General features: G+C 37.9%; 1 protein-coding gene and 2 long non-coding RNA genes across 5 annotated transcripts in view; 2 read left to right on the top strand and 1 right to left on the bottom strand.

The window, feature by feature from the left end:
* The window catches only part of LOC103140718 (uncharacterized), a 68,551-nt gene extending 63,398 nt beyond the window's left edge, over window positions 1–5,153 (top strand). The window contains exons 2-3 of the long non-coding RNA XR_476535.2: window positions 1,385–1,477; window positions 3,814–5,153. This is a non-coding gene — a long non-coding RNA (uncharacterized LOC103140718). The remainder of the gene's footprint in view (window positions 1–1,384; window positions 1,478–3,813) is intronic.
* Window positions 1–7,626, bottom strand: part of pxylp1 (2-phosphoxylose phosphatase 1) — a 16,444-nt gene extending 8,818 nt beyond the window's left edge. The window contains exons 1-4 of one of the 3 annotated variants that reach the window (XM_007555978.2): window positions 7,538–7,624; window positions 6,448–6,556; window positions 5,622–5,756; window positions 382–570 (exon numbers count right to left, since the gene is read on the bottom strand). In XM_007555978.2, coding sequence (XP_007556040.1) covers window positions 382–570; window positions 5,622–5,703 — 271 coding nt within the window. In that variant the 5' untranslated portion in view covers window positions 5,704–5,756; window positions 6,448–6,556; window positions 7,538–7,624. Of the gene's footprint in view, window positions 1–381; window positions 571–2,054; window positions 2,230–5,621; window positions 5,757–6,447; window positions 6,557–7,537 lie in introns of those variants that run through there. The other 2 variants (XM_007555977.2, XM_007555979.2) reach the window with 2 other exon arrangements.
* On the top strand, window positions 6,612–7,856 carry LOC107836689 (uncharacterized). The gene is made up of 2 exons (XR_001662630.1): window positions 6,612–7,156; window positions 7,544–7,856. It is a non-coding gene; the product is annotated as an uncharacterized LOC107836689 (long non-coding RNA).
* Window positions 7,857–11,930: the final 4,074 nt, after the last annotated feature.

The following is an 11,930-nucleotide window of genomic DNA, read 5'->3' as shown; positions in this document are numbered from 1 at the left end:
TTATTTATTTTTAAGTTAAAAAGGAGATTGTAGTGGAAAGCAACATGTAGTGGAAAACAATGTGAAGAGTTATTTGTAGTGCTTATGCAACTTGTTTCTGCAGGATCTCTTTCACTGACCCCAACCTGGATAAAAACGGTTCCACAATGTAAAAATACATATGATGCAATTACAAGGAATTGACTTTACGAAATTTAACACATCCCTGGAGTTCTGACACACTAAAAGTGTACTGTGGCTGGATTTCCATATGATCTAGTTCTAATCCTGGCTTTAAAAGTTAACTGGTCTCAAGACCACACATAAAAAAAGAGTTTGAATTTCCCAGCATTCGGTGGGCTTTCATAAATCTTATAGTTACTTTTTTATTTATGCATTTACCTTCCCAGGCTTGTTCGGTGCGGTTTGGGGTGTTGCAGTAGCTGTAGGCCTCAAAGACAGGATCAGGCTCTTGGGTGTGATGAACAGGAAAGACTCGCTTTCTGCTTTTTGCCCGGAGACCTCTGAAACCTCCATCTGCAGCCTGGCCTGCTTGCTCATCCAGCATGGGAGAGGTGGGAATCAGGTTCACTGCGAGGAAGAGGAAAGACGGAGAAGTAACAACGTTAGAGAGGAAGAAGCAAAACAATTTCAGTTCATGCAATAGCATACCAGCACCAATCTGTGGTAAAAAGCCTGGGGCTAAACTTGGTGGTCAGTACAGAGATTTTTACGTAATCGGACAAAGAAAAAGAGCGGAAAATAGAGCAGAGTAGCAAGAATTTTTTACAAAATGGTGAGAGTAGCAGACAAATACAACTTTGTCACAGTTCCACCACATTTCACGTCCATGACAACAGTTGTGTCCCTCTTAAGACCTCACTGTTACCATGGTGTAACAAAGACAGAGCTGCTGTGGGAACTTAAACCGGCTTTTGCAAAGATCCAAGAAAAAGAAGCACAGCCCCAAAGTGCCCTTTTGGAGAGCCGGAGGTCTAAATCCCAATTACATCACACACACACATTTTAGACATTCAAGTTTCAAAGTAAATTATATGAAACTTGAATGTCTAAGTGTCATTCAAGTTTGCTTCTGGCTACAAAAGAACAAGAACAGACACATTCCTGCTTTGATGGTGACCTAAATAGATTATGTAGTTCTGATTATGACAACTTTCAGGCACACATCAGACTCCGAAAGAATAAGAACACTGTGTGTGCCCTCAGAAAATTCCTCTGTCTTCCCACAAGCTTATAAATCTCAGGGATTTTGTGCCAACATTAATTTCTCTATTGCCCTCATTTCTAACCAGGTGTGGTCAGTGGTGTGAATCAAGAAAATGAAAATTGTTGAGTTTCTTGTAATTTACTGTGCGATTAATTGATTTATTGTTTATTGTGGCAGGCGTAGTTAACCGACTGCAGTTATTGCACCTGGAATGAAGAAGCATTTATGTCAGAGTTCTGGATGTAAAGAGTATCCTTCTCCTTTCTAAAGGTAGGTCTGATTGGTGCATCTCTGTTACAGACTGACTGCTGACCTAAAACTTGTTCTCTCCTTATTTTATGTATCCAAATTGAAATTAGAAAATGTGTTTACAGCGATACATCTAAGAGCAGCAGTAGTAAAGAATGAAGCACATAATGCTTTATTTTTGTCAAGCAAAAGAAAAATAGTGATTCTGATGTTTATGCTAAAGATAAACACACAGAGTTTCATGCTGCCTTCCTTAGCTAGCTTTAAAATAAAACTAACAGCTGACACAGCCTACAGCATAAAGTATCGTTAACACGTCAATCTTACAAGTAGCTCATACACTGGTACATATTCGTATGAGTATCAGTTCCTCACTGGCTACCTAAATCAAGTTATTGTGGTATACCAGAGCGAATAAACTACACCCGACGGAAAAATGATCATCTAGGCACGTAAGTTTACCAAAACCCTGGATCTGGAGCTACGCCTTAAGAATTGCAAAAATACAGGTGTGAAAGTCAGCAAACAATTTAAATAAAAAAAATTTAAAAAAAAAAAAGAAGAACTCTGCTCATTAAGCACGTTTGTATAAACTCACCAGAAACGATGCAAAAGAAGAAGAGAAAGTGCCCGGTAACACTGGAGACCATGCTGATAGCTGACTGCTGCAGACTCACACACACTGGAGCTCATTCACTACCATAACCTGTTCCCTATACGCAGCCACCTCCCAAGCCACCGTCCAAACACAGGCCTCCGCAGACTGACCAAACTTCTCCAGACCAGCTCTGCCACGGTCCCATGCACAATGGGGCTTTTGTGACCTCATCCTCAGTTCGAATGGGAGCACAGGAAAGCTGGAATACACACACACATTCACGGATCTACACAAAGTTTGGCTGCTCTATTTAGGACATCTCCTTCCATCACATTAGAAATAAAAAGGGGCTTAATTAGAAGGTTTTATCCAAAGGAAAAACAGAGTTTGGGTGATGAGGTAGAGCTGGTCATTAACATGTGAAAACTTTAACACTAAACATGGTGAAAAGCTTAGATCTTACTTTTGAATCAGATCAGGCATGAAAAAAAAAAAAACACCAAAAGAAAACCACTTGCTTTCTAACTACACCACAGCTGTAATTAGAGGGTAGGAAAGCACTTTGATAAATGATCCCAGTGCACACCCAAAAGCTAAAACACCAAAACTAAAGGAATTGCAGGTGCAAATAAACATGACTATTTTTCTTAAATAAACAGCTCTACATAACCACACGTTCTCAGAAGTAATCATGATTCAGGGCAGCTTTTAGTTTCACTTTGGCAACAAAACAAGGATTTGGTAGAAAGCACAAACGGCTGTATTCCTGCACATTCTGGAAAACGATGGAATTTCAAAATGTTCCAGGTCTGGATGTGTGTTTCCAAACCATTCCCTGTCACACTGTCCAACTGAGAATCTATCAGTAGGTCTTTCCATCAATCCATGAAGTTGGTTTATCCAACCGACTGTACGGTTTGTGCATCCATCCAGATTCTGGCATGTGCTGGACTGCCCTGAACCGCTCCCTGAAGCTAATGTTGATTCAATAAATGACACCAACATTAGTGACTGTACAGTCATTTGATGTAAAAGGCTGACAAAAAAGCTTGTGTTTCCTAACAGGTAACCATGGCAAAAGGAGGACGGACCCAAGCCTTATTGATCTTTAAAATAACTATTCTGCTCTTTTCTTTAAGCTAGAAAAGAGCATAAATCAGCTTTTTCTTGGTTATGAATTAAATCAGTATAATTAATACTTTTTTTTGTAATAAATATTTTTTATACATTATCCCTAAAATCATTGCAAATTACCATAGTAAAATAAATGAAGCAGGACAGTTTGCAAAAGACAAAACAAATCTGTCATTCCCAAAGGTTTAGCCAAAGTTGCAGTCGAGGTTTTACAAAATTAAGGTATAAAGAATCAACATTTATCTTTGAATCATGTATTTCAAGTTTGATCAGCATCTACACTTGACATTTTGGAACAGGAGAGAACAAATTTAGTCCAAATTGCTTTGAAATCTGTGAAATACGCCTTTGGTTTATTTGCTGAAATGAAAATTCAAATTAGATGCTAACTTCAGGGTGCTAAGGTGTACAGACTTTTCTTAGAGCGTTTATAGGAAAAATAATAATAATAATCAAAGACATTTAAAGTACATCTGAATTGCTCCATGTGAAAATACATTTCTTGAAATGTCTTGCTTATCTTTTATTCCTGCCCATCAAGCTACCAACTCTCCTGCAGAACACGGCTCTGATTCACTTCTCTTTTACAGATTCACTTCTTTGTGTTTCTCATGTTCTGTTTTAGTCACTTTAACCACCATGTGCTGCACCACTCCTCCCCAAGATGTCCCTGTCCTTTCGTCATCCTTGTCCCCTGGAGGCAGATGGACAATCTTTTTTGATAGTAAAGTTCATCAATAAGCAATAAACTGGCGATCAGACTTTTCCAATAAATGGAGAGAGTCAAAGAGGAAAGAGCAGTATGAGACAGGCGGACGACACGACAGTCATTTATTAAAGATGAAGAGAAAATCCCCCGTTTCTCTCCTGGATTCCTATTCCTGGATAATGGTTCAATTCTTCCTCATGTATAAATAAATTATGGCAACTATTTTCTCCCCTACAAAACCACTGAAATGAAATGCGCAACAGGCATGATTAGCATAAACCCAAAGCACTGCAGGAGGCTGCAGTGAAAAGTTAGCTGTGTAAATGCCATTTGGGACCGTTTCATAGGCACTATGATATATTTTTATGAGCAGCTGGTGTTTATAAACACCAATCACAAGTTGTAAATGTGGGCAGGGATCTGTCAAGAACAGCATTTATAAATGACACTTATTCTATGTTAGAGTCTGTCTGCAGGGATAATGTGACATTTGTGTGCTTAAACTGTCACACTGCACTGTGAACCTTCATAGGAATACAATAGATTGGTACAAACATTTCATAAAACATACATTTCCAGTTACATAATGATTTGAATCATTATTTGCATCTTGCTCCCCACCTTGGTTTTGTTTGTTTTGTTTGTAATGGCGCTGGATTTGATTTGGTGGAACAAAATCTTAGTTGAACATGTTGAAAAGCATAAACTTAACTTACACAGCAGCACAGCAAAAGAAGATGAAAAACAATTCAATAAGAGGTTTTCCATTAAAATGCTCATGGTTTTTCAAGTTGATCTGTATAAGCACATATCAGCAGCAAGGTCGTTCAAAGTGCTTTACATCATAAAAACACAAAAATACAAAATCATAAAAGACATCACGCAGTCAATAATAGAGAAAACCATTAAACATTTCACATTTTGTCAAGTGTCATTGTTACACATCAATTATGTTGGTCAATATTTCATTTATTACGGTTCAAAAGCAACTCTAAAAAGGCAGGTTTTAGTCCAGACTTAAAGAAATTCAGTTTTTCAGCTGTTTTGCAAAAAACCAGGAAAAAAAAACTGAAGTTACAACAGCTGAAGAACTCAAACTCAGATTCTGAAGTCTAAAACAGCAGCCCTGATTCACTAGATTCCATTTTAGTACTTCAAATAAACATAAGTAGCATGTGCCTAATAGCATGTCTGCCCTGGGAAAACTGCATGTTTACTTGAAAATTCTGCTGAACTCTGAAGTGCATAGGAAGTACGAAAAAGGTGAATTTCAACAACTTCAACACATAATGAGTCCAAGTAACAATCATGATCTCTAAACTTTTTCTGCATCAACCACCAGTTTTGTTAGACTTTCACATTCCCACCAGTGCAAAGCAGTTCATCTACTGGGAGGTTTCCCAGCATTCATGCACCTTCTGTACAAAACGACACAATTCTGTGCACCTCAATGTGCAAATAACGGAGATGGTGGGAGGGAAACAAACAAAGCATCCAGAGAGGCCCACTGCTGCTGCTGGGTATTTATAGGAATTCTACAGGGAATTCTGCTTTGTTTTTGCATGAGTGGAATGTTGAAAATAAAACAGGAATGAGGGGGATATACATGAATGGTTATTCTAAACTGCAATAAAAAAAAACAAAAAAAAAAAACGGGTATCTGACCATGGCTCCTGAGTAACAGAAAATTTATATTTTACATATATGCATACGGGTGGACTTACAGAACTGGAGGCTGAAACTGAGGACGGCCAGCACCGCCCCGCCCACCACCACCAGGAAGAGGAAGCGGTTACGAGCAAACATCTTGGAACCGGTCGGCGTTCCTGTCCATCAGCCATCCAGACTACATCTCATCCCTATAAACACACAAACATAAAATAAAAGAAGAGATAAAACTGCATTTGATTTACAGCTGTTTTGTTGCACATGTGATAAATATGTGCAACAAAAATGACTGGGATCTAAGAGTAAACCCCAACTCTTTCACTTCACAATCCTCACAGACTCTCTTGACACTGAAACCAGCGATCATGTTAATACTCACACTCCCAAATTACAATCCTAAAACAGGAAAACATGCTCTGAGAACACAGAGTAAAACGTAGAGATAAATAAAAAGGGTGCACGTTTTTAAATGATTAAAAATGTCTTCATAAAGCGGGAAGCTATTACTCATGCTAAATATCTATCACTTACATAAACAATCCAGATAATTGTTCAACATTTTGTATCAGGTTATCAGATTTATTCCAAAACATTTACATGAACTGTGCAAATGTGTTTGCACAGTTCATGCAATAGGTTGCATTTCCAGACTGCTAAAATTAAGGCTACATAAAATACATATAAAATAAATGTGCTATTTTATTAAAGTAATTATATATATATGCTAATTAATGTGACTTAAACCATTTCTTCTCACTTAAACCTTTTAGAAACTTCTGCAAAAAAAACTTCTGCAAAAAAAAAGGGCCAAAATTAGAAACAAGTATGGATTGAACTAACAAAACGAAAAAGCCAATGAGAGGCCTCGACCTTAAAGCCTACCATTAGGTGGTGTAGAAATGTGCCCAGCCCTCAGTAGTGAAGCTACACCAGCACCGAAAACCATAAATATGACCTTCCTGATTGGTTCCCCGAACACACTCGTCCACAGCTTCAGGACATCAATGACGAAGAACAGAAATAAAAGTTAATTTGTTTTACGTTTCTCCTGTATGACTTAATAAACTCGTTGATTAACGAGAGACTTTAACAGTTAAATTACCTTTATGAATCATACACGATAACAATCACCAGAGCACAGTTAAATGATTATTACGAATTTATGGTGAAGCGTAATGAACGGTCTGCGCATGAGCAAGAGAAAATAAAACTGCCATCTTTAGAGGGAAAAAGTCAGGGAATTTTTTTATATATATATATATAGACACTGGAAAATACATCGGTGGCTTTCACACAGAAAGCGCTGGATTTTATGCGGATAATGTAGGAATGTTCTCCCTCTCTAGGGAACTCAAACAGTCCTTCAGACTCCGTGGAGTCTTTCCTTCACTTAAAGAAACACTGAAACTCGATACGGTTAACTGAGTCGATAAGCTCCCCTGACAACAGTCAGCTGGTTAACTAGTTAGCTAGCAGTTAGCTAGCTGACGTTCAGTATACTTTGCTACATTAAGCGTAATGAACGTCAGCCTCCGCTAAGGACAATATCATACTGAGCCGCAACAACAGAAGTCACAGACTTCCTTTCATGGTGAGTCTACATTGAAAGAATGAATTCAAATTCCATTCCGATGAAGCTTTTATATGTTTATTATCATTCTCATCTGTACCGTCAGATTTTACCCCGCATACCACACTGACGTAGTCGAGCGTCGGACTTTAATTGCCTGAATTATTTTATCGCACATTAACATTTCCGCCAACTTTGCTCATCGCTACCTGTTGCTTCCACCTAATGAAAGTAGAAACTCTGCACCGACAAAAAAGCCTTTGTGTTGTGGAGGAACAGAGCCAATTTAAAAAAAAAAAAGCCACATCAACAACCGTGCACACTGCAGCAGAGCATGGTCAAACCCCCAGAAGATAATAAAGCTCGAAAACACAAACTGACATCAGTAACGGGTCTCTTTACCTGCAGATTGCAGTGACGGATCCTCACATAGTTACTTGGATAAGCACGACTGCTACTCAAATCCAGCGCTCCGATTCCTCTGTTACACCTGACTGCCTGCAGAGAGCGGACAGCAATATCAAAGTACAATGGATGGATCTAATGCAAAATGAAACTTCCGGGGGCGTCCTTTCAAAATAAAAGAAGAGGCTTCATTCTTTGACGGTCAAGAAAGAGCAGCTAAGAGACCACTCTTGGTCGGAAGTGATCATTAAAATAACTAACTAACTAACTAACTAACTAAATAAATAAATAAATGTTTTAAAAATAAACAAAAAAATCAGATTGTTTCTGGGGCTTTCAAATTAAATCAAATCTGCTTGAAATTTCTTGAGTTGCATTTGAAGGTTATTTTCTAATGCTCTAAACAATGATACTTTAATGGTCGATGTTTAGCTTGAAGGTATCTCTCAAAAGTAAACCATAGCAGGGTGTTTGTAGAAAAAAATAAGACCATGTGGATGTGAATTTTATGTTTTAACTCCTGATCCCTTTATTTATGTAAGAATAAAAATGACATTGACTCTTGACATTCAACTAAAATTTGTAATTATAGTTTTAATATAAGAAAATATAAACGGTGTCCAAGTAAAATTATGTGCGGTGATCGTTTTAGCAGTACAAGATGCAGCACAGTTGTAAATGAATGTAACTGAAAACTAAGACTTTGAAGCTCGCTAAGCATTTATTTTGAAACAAATTTTTTTGGTTCTCCAGAAAGGCTCTAGCTTTCTGTTTCTAACTTGACAACAGAGAGAACGAGCTCTTTTTATATAGCTTGTGGACTCTCAGCCAAGGCAAAAGCCCAACCTAACTGCCCCATCTGCTGGACTATCTACAGCGATACATGTGTTGTCTTTTTACTATTAATGCTTCAGATACTTTAATTTACTAAATTTGACAATGGAAATATTTAAACATTTTATATTATTTTAAGCTTTTTTGTTAATAATATATCAGACGAATAGTTGATTTCCCTTAATATAGGATGTTTTTTTAAAGTGAATGAAACATTTCGACATACTGTGCACAAAAAGCACAAGAGATGATTTTGTTTTTGTAGATATTGAAAATTGTTGACCCCATTAGCATCACAGTTCATACAGAGAGTCTTACCATGGCCTGGAAGCATCAGAAAATGATCTTGTTGGTTGCTACGACCAGAGTTTTGCCTCTGACATAAAATTGTTGTAAGGGTTATCTTCTTTTAACTTTGCATTTGTATTGTTTTCAGACGTCTCACTTGGTCACTATGTTTTCCACCCAGAGAAATCAGGTTGTCTTGTTTCCTTGTGTTCGTAGTACAATTCTTGCTCCGAGCAATAGGTCAAAGTGTATTCTTCATAAAGCTTGTAAAGCTTCAAGTTTCCATCATTACAACAATAGCATTAACCAAAACACGAATCAGACAGAAATTTGTAAAGTATCTTTAGGGACAAGGCAAGATCTTCTCCAGGATACAGTCTATCCCAAGCACAAATGCTAGGAAAGCCTGTATCCACTTATTTTATACTGACCTAAACCTTGATCAGTGTCACAGGGAGAATTGGGATGGCTGGTGCCTTTGTCCAGAAACAGATTGCTGTACCATCAGACTCAACACAGACAAATAACCTAACATGCATGTTTTTCAACTGGTGATGACTATTCTGCCCCTGTGCAGCAAATAATTTCCCCCAGCTGTTTTGTACCTCTGAATATTGTTTTTCTGTGTGGAGGGCTACAACCTTGGTGAGCCAGCGCCAATATCCATCCAACAAATATGGAAGAATTTGCTCAGCCATCCAAATCATTGAATTCAGACGGTCCAATCTCCGACACCAAGGGATGCAAACTGCTTCTGTAAACGTGTGTTAAAGGATGGAGTGATCTAAGGAGCTCAGTAAATTCTGGCATGACACTGTAATAGAATGTAACCAGTGCAAAAAGAAAATGTTGGGGATAAAAGCAACTTAAACTTGAAGTGGTGGGTCACATTAACATCACAGACCGAGGTCAGTGTGGTGGTATAAAGCGCATTTCCACCATATGAGTGGAGCAGTGTTTATTGGATTGAATAATAATCCCTCACTGTCTGGCAGTCCAACAAAGAAGCCAGTTTGGCAGCTGCCGGGGAAATAACACTCGCCATACTGTATTTTGTCAAGATTAAAGTTTGTTGCAGAGAGGATTACAGTGTGGAGCTCTTTTTCAGGCCCCTAAATACATGTTAAAGTAACTATTAATGCTTCAGCTCATTTAGACATTTATGAAATGGTTAAACACACTCTAAAACTTAAAGCTTTTAAGTTTTAGAGTTGCAGAGGATGGGTCAGTATCACACTAAAGCATATGGATTATGTATGAGATGTCACTTCCAAAGTGAATACTTTGGGAATATAATGTTAATCAGATTTCCATTGATCTTTAGCCATTTAAGTCAATGTTAATTTAGAAACAAAATTCACATTGGATAAAATTAAAAAAAAAAAAAAATGTTAAGCTCAGTGGTGTTAGCTGGAAAAAAAAAAACTGATAATTAACTATAATCTTCAACCTAAGGTCATGCTTGTAAATTTCATGTCATTTGGATGTTTCTTGGGCACAGCATGAGAGTGTTCATGTCTGCTCATGTTTGAATAAACACAACATATGTATCTATATGTGACTTTCTACCACAACAAACCAATGGAGCACAAAGTTTCAATGCTGTCTTGTTGACATCCTACATGTGTTTTCCTCTGTACCATTTTTATAATTGGAAACATGGCCTGTAACTTTCTTTAGAATATGTTTTAATGGGATGGGCATAAGTTTTCTGTTTGCATAAGGGGGCCTTCCCTCAGTTCCAAGATGATTTTTTATACTCTTTAAAATGTCATTCACACTTTTAATGTGGAGGTGACGAGACAGTAAGAATGTAACTTTGACTCTGCGCTACCATGTTGTCTATCTTAGCTAACACACAACCCAAACTCCTTATACAACTGGGGCATTGATAAAGACTTGTCTCACGTGGAAAGTGTTTGTATTCTCGGGTCATTGTTCAGGACATATGGCTCCTGCTTAAAATGGATAATCTACCAGACAAGAATTCCAGATGATTATTCAAAGAGCTGAGCAGTGTTTGCTTAATATCGAAATGGGGGATGAGAGAAAAAAAGATGAACTCCTTGAACTTAGCGGTAAGATAAGCACATGCACATGCTCCTCCAGAATTGATTGTAGAATGACCTTTAGTTGCTTAATGGTTTCAGTTAAGAAGCCATTCCCAAGTAAATCTACCAGAAACTGCATGTAAACACCAGGTTCTTAAGGGCAGATGAAAGAAATGGCTGTAAACTGAAAGTGTCATTGGAATAAACTTAGTAGCTTCTGCTGTATTTCTATTGTCTATAGAAAAGTCATTTAACAGCGTGGACTTGGTGTGACCATCACAGTGTGAATCAGACTGAGGAATCTCCTGGGCTTTCAGTGGCTCATTGTCAACAGGCATCTTCCTTCTCTTCCACAGTAATATCTAGGGGTACGTCAGTCATATGAGTGGAACTGCTTGAACGTGCAACCACTTATCTTGCCGTGCTCCCTTCAAATTCTACTCAGCACCAATGCAAGTCATGGGATAGAGATGAGGATGATGGCAACCTTTATTGGGAATGGCATGCATGTGCTTGGGAATGAGTTTCTATTTTGCCACGTGAAAGTCTATTAGGTTAAGTACAGGAGACATGTCTGACTGTGTCTTTGATACAGTAAGACAGTAAGTGTGACCTGATGCTAGTGTTTCGTTGATATATAATAGTCAAATCATATTTGATCATAGTCGAGCCTTTGAACAGTGACATACTTAAATATCAAGGATGGTTGAAGTTGGTGCATTTAACTGTGACCTATTCAGAATTGCTGAGAATAAAATACAATGATTCTTTGGTGAAACTTATTTTATTGGAATTGGTAGGTAGGACTGCAAGGTAGCACAGTTTGCAACATTAAAACCTGCCAGGAAGAAGATCATGGGTTCACATCCAGGCCTTGGGCTCTTTGTGCATGGAATTTGCATGTTCTCTCTATTCAGGCGTGACTTTTCTCCAGCTCCACTATCCAAAAACATACCTGCTAGGTCAGCTGATCTCTGTAAGGTATGAGTGAGTGCATTCATGGGTGTTTGTCTTGTGTTGCTCTGTGATGGGTGGGTAACATGAGACAAACAGATAAAGACAAGAAAGGGAATTGTTAGGGACACCAACGATTGTAGCACTGATCACTTTTAAAAATACAACTATTTCTTAGCTTGGGACTTTTTAAAACAGAATAAATCCAATTAAATTAGAGTTGGATTTTTACTAGATTCATAAGTGTGATATTCTTCCATTTA

This window comes from Poecilia formosa, unplaced genomic scaffold (genome assembly GCF_000485575.1).
Source record: "Poecilia formosa unplaced genomic scaffold, Poecilia_formosa-5.1.2 Scaffold74, whole genome shotgun sequence".
Taxonomy (NCBI): domain Eukaryota; kingdom Metazoa; phylum Chordata; class Actinopteri; order Cyprinodontiformes; family Poeciliidae; genus Poecilia; species Poecilia formosa.
The sequence above is the reverse complement of the archived record's forward strand: the minus strand, read 5'-3'. Positions and strand labels throughout refer to the sequence as shown.